At 37.9% G+C, this 15450-nt stretch overlaps 1 protein-coding gene across 5 annotated transcripts in view; it reads right to left on the bottom strand.

The window, feature by feature from the left end:
• Window positions 1-15450, bottom strand: part of LOC150103595 (CD109 antigen-like) — a 716838-nt gene that overhangs the window by 317290 nt on the left and 384098 nt on the right. For all 5 annotated transcript variants that reach the window (XM_090397638.1, XM_090397642.1, XM_090397639.1 and 2 more), the window contains one exon: window positions 845-893. In XM_090397638.1, the coding sequence (XP_090253764.1) occupies window positions 845-893 (49 nt within the window). The remainder of the gene's footprint in view (window positions 1-844; window positions 894-15450) is intronic.

Here is a 15450-nt window from a genome sequence, read left to right as displayed (position 1 = left end):
AATTTAGGGGACACAGCCAAAATTGTGAAGACAACACAAAGGCTTCTGGGAATGATGCGGAGGACATTGTCGTGTAGAAGTAGGGAGATTCTTGTTCCGTTGTATAAGGCTTTGATTAGGCCACACATGGACTATTGTACCCAAATTTGGTCACCTGGTTTTCAGAAGGATGAAGAGTTGTTGGAAAGGGTCCAAAGGCAACTGACTAATGTAGTTTCTGACCTCTGGAATGTCGAGTATGATGAAAGATTCAGGAGATGCAATTTTCAGAGTCTGGTGGACAGGAGGAAGAGGGGAAATATGATAGAGACCTACAAGTTGGTAAGGGGTTGTTATAGGATCAATGCTGGAGAAGTTCTACAGAAAATAGTGGGAGATCGGGGGAGAACCAGAGGTCATCCCTGGAAACCGTATAAAGAGGGTGTGAGTAGGGGAGTGAGTGGCAGGTTTTTTTCATGCAAAGTTGTAAATGATTGGAATGCCTTGCCTAAGAGTGTGGTGTCTGCAGGGAGTTTGAATGTGTTCAAAGCATGGTATGATGAGCTGTGTGTGTGATAAAAGGACCTCCCAGATGAGTCTTTGACTCCATGAGGTCTTGGGTAGTAATAATAATAATAAAAATAATAAGCTTTTATAAGGAAAATGGAGTTAAATATAATTATATATAAATATCAGTAAAAATTAAACAATAATAATAAGAACTGGGCATTAATGAATAATTAATAATTAAAAATTAATTTTTAAACTATTGATTTTTAAAAGACACCACACACACACACACACACATCCATTTGTTTCTTTTTTGTATCAGCACAAGAAAATAATTTGCATTGGTAATACTCACCTGGTTTTTGAGTAACATTAGCATCCGTGAAGACAACCAAGCCAGCATACTAAACAAATAATAAAACAGCTTTAAAAAGGAAATAAAAATATCAGTAGGATAGAAAATAAAAACTGTTATATATAAATCATTCTTTTTATAAACAGAATCTGTATATTTTTCATAATTATTATTATTATTATAATTACATAACACCTATAGGGAGTCCAAAGAGTCATCGAGGGAGGGCACCTACTCTACAACTCTCTGTCTCCACCACTCCACCATCCCACAACTACCTTTATCATATAGACCAACGCCATCTAGCACCGACCACCAGCACCATCACTAGTATTTTCACAGACAATCACAAACATCCATGCCCATAGCGGGATTTGAACTCACAGTCTTTTGGTTGGAGAGGGGACATGCTAACCACTCAGCCAACCAGGCCGGCGAAATTATATATACATAATGTACTTCTAATAAAGAGCACAGGCTGCTTCTAAGAGAACTTCTACTTTTCAGCAAACAAGGTGCTACTGAATCAAAAAAGGAACTCTTGAATATCGGTAAGTGTTACTTATAACAGCAAAGGAATTGTGTGCACCCATGCTAGAGAACCAGAAGAGAAATAGCATCAATAGCATTGAGAGTGTATGGTGTGAAACAGAGGTGGCCAGGACAGGATATTTAGTGAGATGGTGCTACAGCTTCAGGAAAACAGAGAGTGATGAGCAGGAAATCTTCAGGAAAATTAGCTCAACAAGCGAGAAGTGAATGAACATCAAGAAAGATCTGAGTTATGGTGATACAGACCTGAATAGAAACAATATATGAAACAATATATGATAATAAAGTAACCCAATTTCTGGAATTAGTGAATTTGAGGATCAGTGAGCTCAAGCAGCATGTACTTGGCACACTTTGCTGCATTCATTCATTCATTCATGCTATCATTATTGCTCTATGAATTAGGATCACAACTCTGATCTCTTTTAACTTTGAAATGCTGAAGTATTTACTTATTCTGAAGCATAATCTTCAACAGTCGAAATGCCTAAACCTGTAAGGTTTATTATTATCATATTATTATTATTATTATTCAGGCCTCCATGGAGTCAAAAGACTCATCGTGGAAGGCCCTTCCTAAGAACATAAAGTCTGTGAAGATTCATCCAGGGGAGGTCCCCCTTAAGGAACACAAAGTCTATCATACCACTCCTTAAACTCATTGACCATTCTCACTCTCACCACTCCATCAGGCATTGCATTCCATGGTTCAACCACCCTCAATGCAAAGAAAGCACTCCACTCCCTCTTGCTCACAGATACCTTTAGTAACTTCCAGGGATGGCCTCTTGTCATCACTCCTTCCCATTGTTCAACCAAGCAAAACAACTCCCCAGTGTCAACCCTGTAACCACCTCTAAACAGTTTAAAAGTCTCAATCATATCACCTCTCCTTCTTCTATCCATCAAACTCTGCAGTCCACATTCCCTCAGCTGATCCTCATAACTATCCTTGTACAGCCCTGAAACCATCTTTGTTATCCACCTTTGTACCCTTTCTACAGTTTATTTATCCCCTTCAAATCCTGGGGACCAAATCTGAGAACAATAGTCTAAGTGTGATCTGATCAGAGACTTATACAACGGAATGATAACCCTTTTATCTCTGCAGGTCAGTGTCCTTCTCATAATTGCAGCAATCCTCTGTGTTATCTTCACCACCTTTGCAATATGTCCCCTAAATTTGAGGGTTTCTATCAATCATCAACCCCAGATCTCTTGTCTCCCTACTTCTTCCAGTATAACTCCTCCCATAGAGAATGCAGCATCCCATTGATGTTTCCCAAACCTCAAGACTTTACATTTTGCTGCATTAAACTGACACCCACATTCATTTGCCCATCTATCAAGCTTATTCAAGTCCTCTTGCAGGGCTACCACATCTGCACTATTACTAATAATCCTTCCCAGCTTTGCATCATCCGCAAACAACTGAATAACCCCTTGCAATCCACTGGCAATGTCATTGATATAAAGGTTAAACAATATAGGTCCTAGTACTGAGCCCTGTGGTACCTCACTTGTGACCCTCTGCCTCCTTGAAACTGCTCCACCAACACAACTCTCTGATACCTATCAGACAGCCAATCCTGAATCCAGTTGACCAATCTGACATCAAGACCCATGTGCTGCAACTAAAATATCAGCTTATCATGTGGCACCCTGTCAAATGCCTTCACTAAATCTAAGAAAATTGCAGTATATGCCTTTCCCTCATCTAATGCTCTTGTAACTTTATTACAAAAGGTAGTATATTGCTAAAAGAAGGGTGATCTTTCACAAATCCATGTTGACTCTTACAGATAACATTACTCTCATCTGCCCAATGCAGTATATGGTCCCTCACTACTTTCTCCAAGATCTTAACAACTACTGATGACACACAGACTGGCTTATAATTAGACATTTCCAGTCTGTTATCACCCTTATGCAATGGCACTAGCTTACCTTCCTTCCATTCCCTGGGCACCTTTGCCAAAGCCAGACTTTCACTGAAAATCCAGGTTAAAGGCACCGTCAGTTCCCTAGCACATTCTCTCAAAACTCATGGTGAAATACCATCCAGTCACAAAGCTTTACTGACTGACATCCATAGTACTCAGTATTTGAAACACACTCTCCTCCTGTACCTCTAAACCTCGAACCAGCCCTATCCCTCTAGCATTAAAACTGACTCCTCCAGGATTAAATACTCCAATTAAGTGTTCATTGAACAATTCCACTATGTCCTCTGCATCAGTCACTCTATTCCCATTTTTATCTCACAATATCATTCTTCCACAGTCATTTCTCCTCCTACTGGCCACATAGCTAAAAAATTCCCTAGGATTTTCTTTGGATCTTAGGGCCAATCTCCTCTCATATTCCAGTTTCGATTTCCTTACCACACTAGTCACTCTTCTGGCCTGTGTCTTATATTCTTCATGCATCTTCCCTTCACCTGTCTCCTTATATCTCTTCCATAGCCTCTTTTTTGCATGCAATTCCTGTTTAATATTGTTTGTCATCCACTTTACTCCAAATTGTGTCCTCTTCTTCACTCGTGGTATACAACTTACCATTGCTGATAACAAATATTCTTTCACAATTTCCCACGCACTAATGATATCCCGGCCTTCCAATTCCTCCCTCCATGAAACTTCCCGAAGTTGATGTCTAAGACTATTATAATCACCTGCTTTATAATTCCACATAAGTTCCCGTCTCTTTGATACTCCTGCATGTCTATTCATTTTCCAAGTCAAAACCATATGGTCACTCTCTCCAACTGGTGGGAGAGATGTCATCTCAGCTATTATCAACTCTTCTGATGCTATAACCAAATTTAAAAACTCTTGAACCTCTTGTTCCCTCTGTTACATGTTGCCTAAGATATTTGTCCCTCAAGAATTCTAGAAATTCCATTCCCCTATTGTTACATGCATCTTCCTCTCTCCAATTTATACTACTGTAGTTAAAATCTCCCATAACAATCATTCTTATTGCACTTGCCAAACTTAACTGTCTAAACATCTCCTGGTCCCCATCCTCTGTGTGCCTGGGTCTGTAGCAACACCCCACTAAATATCCTGTCTTGCCTACCTGTTCCTCACACCATATGTTCTCAAAATCATTTGTCTCACTTCCTTCCAAAGCCTTCACTCTTAAAGGACATAGGTCATCACTTATCATAAGCAGTACCCCACCACCATGCTTTCCCCTCCTATCCTAATGAAAAATGCTGTACCCAGCGACTTCTATTCCTGTTATTATATCCCCTTCTGTCAACCACGTCTCAGTGATACCAATAATTTTTGGCCAGGCTGATGCCATCTGCGCCACCAATTCCTCTCCCTTATTCTGGATACTCCTGGCATTAGTATAAAGCATATAAATGCCATTGTTTCTATACCCAGCATCATCCCTTCTACACTCCACTGGGCTCAGTGTTACCTGATGTCGTCTCCGTTCTCCCAAGTATCCATTCCCACAAGAGGCCACCCCTGCTATCATCCTCCCTGGGACACACTGACTCATTCAGAACAGAATCTCTCCAGATGCCTAAGTCCTTCCTCATTCAAATTTAAGCGGTCTCTCGCATACAATTCCTCTCTTTCCTCAAACCTACTCCAAGCATCCACATATACCAGTCCTCTCTTGTCACACATTCTCGTTATTATGCCATTTAATATCACCACTCTTTTGCTCATCATTATCATACCTAGGCAACACGCACACTATTTTTCCTCTCTCTGTCTTCTTCCATACAGCCTCAAGCAAAAATCTCATATCTCGCTGCCCGACTTACATTACCACTCAAGTCATTTGTTCCTACCATCACAATCATCTCATCCATCACCTCTCTTAATTGCCATAACCACCGTTTCTATTGTTCCTCCTAGCAAACACTCCTCATGCATCCTATCTTGAACACCATGGATCATTGAGTCGCCGTCCATTATGCCTCTTACCAGTCCCTCTCTCCTATTGTTTCCATTCTCTTCTCTTCTTTCATTCCCATAGGTCTCTCTCATTCCCTCTCCTCTACTGCTATTCTCTCTTCTAGCATTCCCATACCTCTCTCTCATTCCCTCTCTTCTACTGTTTCCATTCTCTCCTCTTCTAGCACCCCCATACCTCTGACTCATTCCGTCTCTTCTACTGTTTCCTTTCTCTCCTCTTCTAACGCTCACAAAATTCTCTCTCTCCCCTACTCTGATTGGGCTTGCATTTATCTCTGCAGGTCAGTCACTCTTAATCTAAATTCACTCTCCCAAACAAAACCATCTCCTAAACTTTCACAGTCACTCACGCCTTCCACACTATCAACTATTATTTTCTCATTCATATATATATATTTTTCATTCTCTCCTATCACACTACTTGTCTTCCTACATTCATTCCCCGTTCCTGGAGCAACATGGTCGGATATTGATATTTCGAATGCACTTATTTCCTCCCACTGCCTGCATTTTGTGCATATACGCTTGCCACTCTCTTTCACAAGTCATATATTCAATTCCCGAGACACATACATGCCACAAATACTGCATGCCACAAAGTCCCTTATGATATTGCTTATAATAGAGTTCTTAAATGGCGGAGGACTTGGCAATACACCACTTGCAACTGCAGCTGAATCCGCTATCATTCCTTACTGCCGAGTAGCGTAATCTTTAATTATTCAATTAATAAATTCCATTAAATAAATAAGAAAAAAAGTACAAACAATTACAAGCAAAACAAAACATTTAAGTACACTTAAATAAAATGAAATATAACTAAATACAGTAATGAAAACTTAGCTTCGTTTTGTCTTCCACCATTATGCATTCGATTCCGACAGTAACCAAAATATATTATATCACGACAGCAACAAACTCCCAAAAAACAGCCACTGAAGTATACACACTCGTATTCAGAGAAACAATTTAGCACTCAAAAATGTAGAAAAATGGGAAAAAAATGGACTATTCACTGATTAAAAATCACTTTCTTCTGCACAATGCGGTGAACAAATTCACCACCATGTGCTACGGCGACGCTAGTGCCAATTATCATTATTATCAGCCTTGGAGACTTCAATGTTCACTGTCAAACTGATTCTCTTTCTTTGACTATGCTGATCAAACTAGAAGAAATGCTGAGGTATTTGAAGTTAGTAATGAGCTAACACAAACTGTGCATCTACCCAACATAATACTTGGCCTTTTCTTAACAATCATTCCTTTCAAATATACTGCAGAGTTCAGTTCTCGTTCTTGGTAACTCAGACCACAATCTTGCCCATGTATATATATAGAAAAACTGCTCTACCAGCCACTCTCACTCTCGAGTCCTTTATGGAACTGTAATGATAGAAAATGTAATTTATCCCTCTGCAATATACAGGGTGTTCGGGATAAATTTGACATATTTATAATTAATTATATTTTTCCGTAAGTTACATGTATTAACACACACTTCTCTTCATTTAAAAGTTTGGACCCTTCTTCATTCATATACAAGATGTCAGAAAGGATGGATAGCTGGAACCCACCTGAATCATGGAAGAGAATAACTTGTATCATGATGATTCGTGCCCGCCATCAAAATAAGGATATTACGACTGCTGCCCAATGCTCCCTGAATACAGTAAAAACAATCAGGCATGAACTAGAGACTTGCAATGGTGACTACGAGGATGTAGCAAGAAGAAAGATCCCTAGCAGACGATCTGATTGCGTTCGTACAGCAGAGTTCCTCACAAATCTGCAGGAACAGGTGTTGAAGAACCCTGGCATTGGAATTCGGGCTTTGTTCGTGGAGTTGCTAACTGTAGTCAAGCCCTGGATAACAAGGGTAGCCAATGGTAGGCCGTATGTATGGCAGCAGGATTCGGCCCCTTGCCACACCTCTGGGAAAAGTCAAAAATGGTTGTCTGAAAATTTCTACGACTTCACCAGTCCAAATGTTTGGCCTCCAAACTCCCCAGACCTTAACCCCATGGATTATTTTGTATGGGGCGCAGTTGAAAAAGACACCAATCGCACTTCCAGTAATACAAAAGCCCAGTTAATGGATAAAATTAAAACAGTTTTTGCGGCCCTTCCCAAGGAGACTGTAGCATCAGCTTGTTCGAGGTTCCGAAGCAGAATTGAAGCTGTGATCGATGCTAATGGTGGTTATTTTGAGTAAATCTTGTTGATAGTATTGTAATTAACTCTGCCTGTAATGTTTTTTTGTCAATTCATTAAATTTAATAGATACAAAGAAGATTTTCTTTTTCCTTACGAAACTGTCAAATTTATCCCGAACACCCTGTATATACAGAGTCCGTCAAAAAAAATGTATACACATTTTAACAGATGTCGTCTGTGGACTTTTTTCAAAGTTGGATCGAATTACAGTAGCAGCAATGTTCTCTCAAAAGATGTCATTACTCACATGAATACTAGCATCAACACCTGACCAGTAGAGCAGTCAACACTATAGCCAAGGAAGCAGGACTTTTGCTGTGCAAGGCCTCCCTGATCTTCCCTTGTTCACATCATACATGGTACCATGGGTCTCAAACTTATCACAAATACGTGCAACTGTCAGGTGTGTTGGAGGTTGTGTTGCAAACTCACGCCTCCATTGTCGTTGAACTTCAACAACATTCTCAAATTTGAAATACCACTTTAAAATGGTCTTGCGTTCCTTGAACGACAATCGTGCCTCAGCAGTTTTCTTTGAACTGTCCTACCGGTCATGTGTTGATGCTAGTATTCATGTGAGTAATGACATCTTTTGAGAGAACATCATACTACACATTGCTACCATAATTTGATCCAACTTTGAAAAAAGTCTATAGATGACATCTGTTAAAGTGTGGATACTTTTTTTTGATGGACTCTGTACATACTCTTCCTTCTCATGGTCTAATTACTATTTCTGCTCTCCTGATATAAACAATTGCTCCAAGAAAATAAATTAAATAATTCTTCCTGGAATTAAGACATTTATCCTTTATTCTATCTCATGTCCCACTACCCAATCCTTGGTTCTCCAACAAGTATGCTAAAAAAGAACAAGAAATACAACAAAGTACATCTTAGATGGAGTCAAAAATTCGTACTCAACTTACATTGAACTGTAATGCACAATATCAATAAAAAATAATCAAAAAATCCCCATCTAACTTTGAAAGGGCTAAATGCAGAATACTTGCTCAAACAGTTGAGTCATCTGGTTTCATACCAAAGCTACTAGGTCCAACTTCTTTCTTTCTATACATCCACCTCATTTACTTCCAAGATGGAAGTTTACAGTATTTCCCAAATATTATTATTATTATTATTATTATTATTCAGACCCCCATGGAGTCAAAAGACTCACCTAAGAAACACAAAGTCTATCAAGGCTCATCGAGGGGAGGTCCCCCCCCCCTAAGAAACACAAAGTCTATCATACCACTCGTTAAACTCATTGACCATTCTCACTCTCACCAATCCATCAGGCAATGCATTCTATGGCTCAACCACTCTCCATGCATTGAAACCACTCCGCACCCTCTTGCTCACAGTTTCCTTTCGTAACTTCCAGGGATAGCCTCTTGTCATCACTCCCTCCCGCTGTTCAACCAAGCGAAAGAACTCCCCAGTGTCAACCCTGTAACCACCTCTCAACAAATGATGCTAATCTCCTACATTGTAATTCTCTTCCAACTCTTGTACAGATGGCCAACACACATTTCCCTATACCAAGAATGGTTCACTAGATACTACTGTCTGATCTCTTATGAGAACGCTATCAGAAGAAGAATTCTTGATATCCTTGATACCAACATCTTCTGGTCCTGATGGAATCCGCCTTCTCCTCCTCCTAGTTGTGTTCAAAAGAGCTACAGATACTATATTGTCTTTACAATCTGTCATACTCGACTGGAATTATTATAATAATGATTATTATTAACACAAATGTTAACTGACAGTATGGAAGTAAACCTACATTGCAAACCATTCCAAGGGGGGAAAATGAGGGGGAATAAAAGTTATTATTGTTCTATTGCCTTGATCTAAGCAAAGTGAATAGTGAAATTGGGGGAAGCCCTGGTGGATAGAGAGACACAGCATAGGAAGAGTGGTTATCAGAAGCAGTAATGAAAGTATGTATGGGATGATCAACATAGAAATGGAATATATTGGGATGTGAGTGGTGTAGCTGAGTCTGAGCAGATATATGCGGTAAGTGGATCACATGATCTTGACTTAATTGAACTGTGAAAGGGCAGGTGTGGTGGGGAAATTTCAACCAACAAGTAACTTGAGTTGGACTGGTTACAAAGCTTAAAGTGAACTGTTGTGTTTATTTACAAATTCCAAGCATATCAGAAATAAGGGAGATGAAATTATTACACTCAGTTTATTCTCCCCCAGAATCAATGGAATAACTGAAACATGGTTGAATGAAGATGATATCCTGATAGAAATAGAAATGGAGGGTACAGTGTTTTTTGCTTCAACTACTATCAGGAAAAGTAGTTGAATCATGTGCACATAATTCATAAGATAGACACAAAAAAGGGAAATAGTGGCAATGGTTTTGAGACAGTGTGGTGTGAGGTAGAGGTTGACAGGAAGAGACATTTAGTCGGATGTTGTTATACACCAGGGAATATGGAGGAAGGGAATGGAGAAATGTATAAGCAACTTCAGTTAGTCCACAAGGAAAGGGTGATTATTATTCATGATTTTAATTATTGAAAGCTTAGGAAAGACCAAAAAATTCAATAAAAGGAAAAAACTGAAGATCTGGGATGATACAATCAAAGAAATAATCAAAAAGAAAAAAGAAGCCTATCACAAATGGTTAAGCAGTAAAAGATTAGAAGATGAAATAGAATATAAAAGAATAAGAGCCATAGCTAAAAGAGAAGTCAGAGAAAGACATAGAGAATCATGGAACAAATTTGTTTCTAATTTAGAACATGATTTATATAAAATAAGACCCAATGTATATAAGATTTTGAAACACTTAAATGCAGATAACAAAGAAAACATAAAATTAAACACCGAATTGAAATTAGAAGAATTTCTAAATTACTACACAGAATTGTGGACAGACAAATATTTAAAAAGAGACAACTGGCAAACAATTAACGAAAATGAAAAGGAAATAACCAAAGAAGAATTAGAAATCAGCCTGAAAGAAACAAGAAATGGAAAATTACCTGGAGAAGATAAGCTAGGTTCAGAACTAAATAAATACGCAGGAACAAGATTCAAAGAAAGACTCTTATTATTTTTAAATAAAATTTATTCAACTGGTATCCCCCCAATAGAATGGAAAAAAGCAATTGTGATTCCTATCTTTAAAAAAAGGTAATAGAGATGACCCTAAAAACTATAGAGGTATCGGTATACTAAATTCCTGTTACAAAATATATAGCAGAATCATAAATAGCAAACTAATGAAATATTCCGAAAACTTTATTTTAGAAGTACAGCATGGATTCAGAAAAGGATGATCATGTATAGACCTGGCCTTTTGCCAAAAATTAATAATAGAGAAAAGAAGAGAATACAATTTAGAAACACATATTGCATTTATTGACTTTGAAAAAGCATTTGACAAAGTTAAAAGAAACATATTATTTAACATATTAAAAGAAAGACAAATACCAAATAATATCCTAAAAGCTATCACAGGTATATATGAAAATAATCAAATACAAATAAGATTAAATCATGTGCTATCATATACGAGAGAGATAAACCAAGGGGTCCGACAGGGATGTCCCCTCTCAGCAACTCTTTTTAATATCTACTTAAATGAAATAATAATAAAATGGAATAAAAATTTACATCAAGGAATTAAACTTTCTCCTGCAGTAAACTTAAACACTCTCCTCTTTGCCGACGACAAAATAATAATTGCAAATTCTGAAGATAACTTACAGAAAGCTATTTTAGATCTAAATGAGATATCCAAAGATTATAGTATGATAATATCAACAGAAAAATCAAAACTATGGCCTTTAAAGGACAAGATCCAGCAAGAACTAAAATAGTAATAGATAACAAGATCTTAGAACAGGTGAATTCATTTAACTACGTAGGATGTATGATCACATATGAAAATGAATAAAAATTGCAAAATATTTAAAAATAACAGGTGTAATTAACTCTATATTTAAACCAAACCTAGTTCAAAAACAAACCAGACTAAAAGTATACAATACATTAGCCCTACCAGTCTTAATGTATGGAAGCGAAATCTGGACAATAAAACAAAAAGACAAACAAAGATTAACAACAGCAGAAATGAAGTTTATGAGAAAAACTGCAAAGTATACCCTATTTGATCAAAAAGAAATGAAGAAATTATGAAAGAATTAAACTAAGAACCAGTAATAGAAAAAATTAAAAAATATAAACATAAATGGATGGAACACATTCAAAGAATGAAAGATTACCAAAACAAGCCTTAAAGTACAAGCCATTAGGAAAAAGAAAACCAGGACGTCCTCTTAAACGATTCATCGATGACTTCTAAGGCTGGAACAGGCCATACTAGGCCTAAATCCTTGATACGTATGATGATGATGATGATTTTAATTATGCAGTATAGAGATGAAGAGATAGTTTTTGAGAATAATGAAAATGAATTTCTCCAGTTCTTGAGAGATGATTATCCTAGGCAATTTGTAAAGGAGGCTATGCAACAATCAAGAGTTTTAGACCTGATCATTTCATCAGAAATGTAATTCTGAGGGGGTTTCACACTTTTTTCCAGCTGGGTGATAGTGAATATGCAGTGTGTGTGTGTGGGGGGGGGACATCTTTTTTGGTAACTTCTTGTGTGGGAAGTTCATATGAAAAAAATTTGGCAGAGTAACACAAAAATCAAGACTTTTAGATTTGGTTGTAGTATTAGAGAACCTGAGTGTAATTGATATGTCATCCATTTCTGATTGCTGAAAATTATCACATGATCTTGACTTAATTGATGGAGGAATGAAAGAAACAGGTAGCAGCCTTAAATGAGACAGGAATTAAACAGTAGTCGATCTTTCCTATTTGATTGGCATCTAACCAAAATGGAGAGATAGAGATTGCCCAGCATTGCTATCATCCAATTGCTCTTACTTCATTTCCCTCAAAAATCAAGCAGAAAGTCATTAACAGTCAACTTCTTCATCACCTGGATGCCCACCACCTAATCAGTTACCAGTAATATGGATTTTGCCACTCTTAATCCACAGCTAATATCACCAAGTTTGGACTCAGACCATCAAGGGATTTTGAGAAACTTGTGTCAAAGTTGGTAAGGGGTTGTTATTATCTTTATTATATCTTTCCTATTTGATTGGCATCTAACCAAAATGGAGAGATAGAGATTGCCCAGCATTGCTATCATCCAATTGCTCTTACTTCATTTCCCTCAAAAATCAAGCAGAAAGTCATTAACAGCCAACTTCTTCATCACCTGGATGCCCACAACCTAATCAGTTACCAGTAATATGGATTTTGCCACTCTTAATCCACAGCTAATATCACCAAGTTTGGACTCAGACCATCAAGGGATTTTGAGAAACTTGTGTCAAAGTTGGTAAGGGGTTGTTATAGGATCAATGGTGGAGAAGTTCTACAGAGAATAGTGGGAGATCAGGGGAGAACCAGAGGTCATCCCTGGAAACTGTATAAAGAGGGCGTGAGTAAGGGAGTGAGAGGCAGGTTTTTTTCGTGCAGGGTTGTGAATGATTGGAATGCCTTGCCTGAGAGTGTGGTGTCTGCAAGGAGTTTGAATGTGTTTAAGACACGGTATGATGAGATGTGTGTGAGATAAAAGGACCTCCTAGATGAGTCTTTGACTCCATGAGGTCTTGTTTAATAATAATAATAATAATAATAATAATAATAATAATAATAATAATAATAATAATAATAATAATTTTATGTTTCTGGAGTATCTCTTATACAAGAAATATAATGTATCAAGCAAATTGTCCTTTTAAATGGTGAGAATTTAACAACTTTCCAAAAAAAAAATCACCAAAGTTTCTCCCTACATCCTCCAAGTGAAGATGATATCAACAGAATTTGTATTCCTTATATAAAAGGCAATTCAAAACACATAGCAAAGATTCTTAGGAAATTCCAAATCAGTGTCACCTTCAAACCAACAACCAAATCTGCCTTCCTTCTAAATATCCAACTTTCTCCCTTCTTGCTACTTGGTGTTTACCAAGTTCTATGTTCCTGTAACTTAGCTTATTTCGGTCAAACAAAAAGATCAGTTAAAAAGTGTGTTTTGTAACATCAATGCCACATGCAACTATTAAGGTTTGTAAACAGCAATGATTCAATATGGAATTGACTACACTAGCCACAGAATCCTTTGGGATAAAGTGAAATAAGGAAGATGAATGTAATGTGTGATGTGAGCTGTTCCAACTGGTGTTTTTGTATAACTGTGTGGTATTTTGTTAGGATTTTATTGTCTCAGTATTATCTCTATGTGTATCGATTGTATTTAACATGACCATGACTGCTGACAGTTTTAGTACTATGTCTAACCCCCTCCCCAACATTTAAAGACCACATAATTCATAGCGTAGTTGATGATTTTGTAGCTTGCTATGCATGTTGAATGTACTTCCCATTGATTGTTTAAAAATGTGGCAGGTGCAAAACAGGAATGTGTATGCATGCATGAAATGTAGGCAGTGGGAGGTGCTAGGTGATGTGTCTCATTCTTGGGATTTAGTGGCAGCAGAGATAGTGCTTTGGAAACAGTGATTTTCAGGTTGGTGATGCCAGTAGTGTGTTGGAAGTTGGAAAGAATTTTAAAGACATATATATGAATTTAGACTTCGGCAGTTTAGCAGACGGAGACGGATTGTCTGTTGGCTATAACTGTGAGTGTTAGAATATAAATTGAAAACAAAAGGCATGGAGAGATAAACAGAACTGCTGAGAAAGGAGATGGAATGAAGACTGAGAAGGATGAATGAATATCTTGGGAGGATGGAGAGGTTGGCTAGTATGAGAGGAATGAAAGTAGATGTAAGAGAACAACATCTGAGAGTCAGGGAGAGAGGAAGGTGAGAAAATGGGAGAGACAGTAGAAGAGAGGAAATTGCAGAAAGTCAAGAGAGTGTGGAAGCAAGGGATAGAGAGATGAGACTTAGAAGGGAGAATAGGAGAGAAACAAGAGAGAGAGAGAGAGAGAGAGAGAGATTGGAAGCTGCAAGAGTCAAGGATGTCAGTGAGAAAAAGATGAATAAATCTGTTTTGAGTGTCATGTATGGAGATTTGATGATTCAGGGTGTGCAGAGTAGAGTGCCAGAGGAGTGTTTGCCTGGTGGAATGATAGAGAGTATGGAAATGGCAAAGAAGAGGGATGAAAGTGTAGAGGAGATGATAGTGATGGTTGGGACAAATGATCTGAGAGGTAGTGTGAATCATATAGCTCAAGATTTGGGGTTGGTGTTAGAGATAGTGCAGCAGAAATGTGCCCAAAGAAAGATAGTGTGCATGTTGGGCTGGTATGTTAATGCAAAGTGTAGGAGAAGAGCAGTGATGACGAATGAGATGATAGTGAGAAAGCAGGAAAAGTGATCTGGAATATGTGGATGATGGAGTATGTTTAAGGATAGAAGAGAGCTGTATGCAAGAGATGGATTCCATTTGAATGAAGAAGGATGCAGGCATTTGGAGATAGTGTCAAGTGAGTTTTTGGGGCAAGTGAGTGTGTCGGGGAGGGAAACTAGAATTGCACAGGTAAAATGTTGCAGGGATATGGCCTTGTAGGGAATATGGCTTGAGAAATGAGGACATTTACGCTATATTACAGAGTGATACGCTATATTATCAGGTTGATGTGGTTTGTCCCTTCGACCACAAAACACATCACATCAATAGCTTCCTCTGCCTTTAAAAAATTAGACATTCTTTTATGCTCAAGAAGCTATTTTACACCAAGCTAATGATCCTATATAAATCTCAATTATATATATATATATCCATACATAAGAGGTTGAAGAACCTATAAGCACATCCGTGCCATGTCTGGGAGTGCAGATGAAGAGTCAGGTAGAAGTTTATTGA

Source organism: Typopeltis vanoorti, chromosome 9, assembly GCF_054136105.1.
Source record: "Typopeltis vanoorti isolate ZY-2024b chromosome 9, IOZ_Tvanoo_1.0, whole genome shotgun sequence".
In the NCBI taxonomy this organism is placed as follows: Eukaryota; Metazoa; Arthropoda; class Arachnida; order Uropygi; family Thelyphonidae; genus Typopeltis; species Typopeltis vanoorti.
This window is presented reverse-complemented; position numbering and strand designations above follow the sequence as displayed.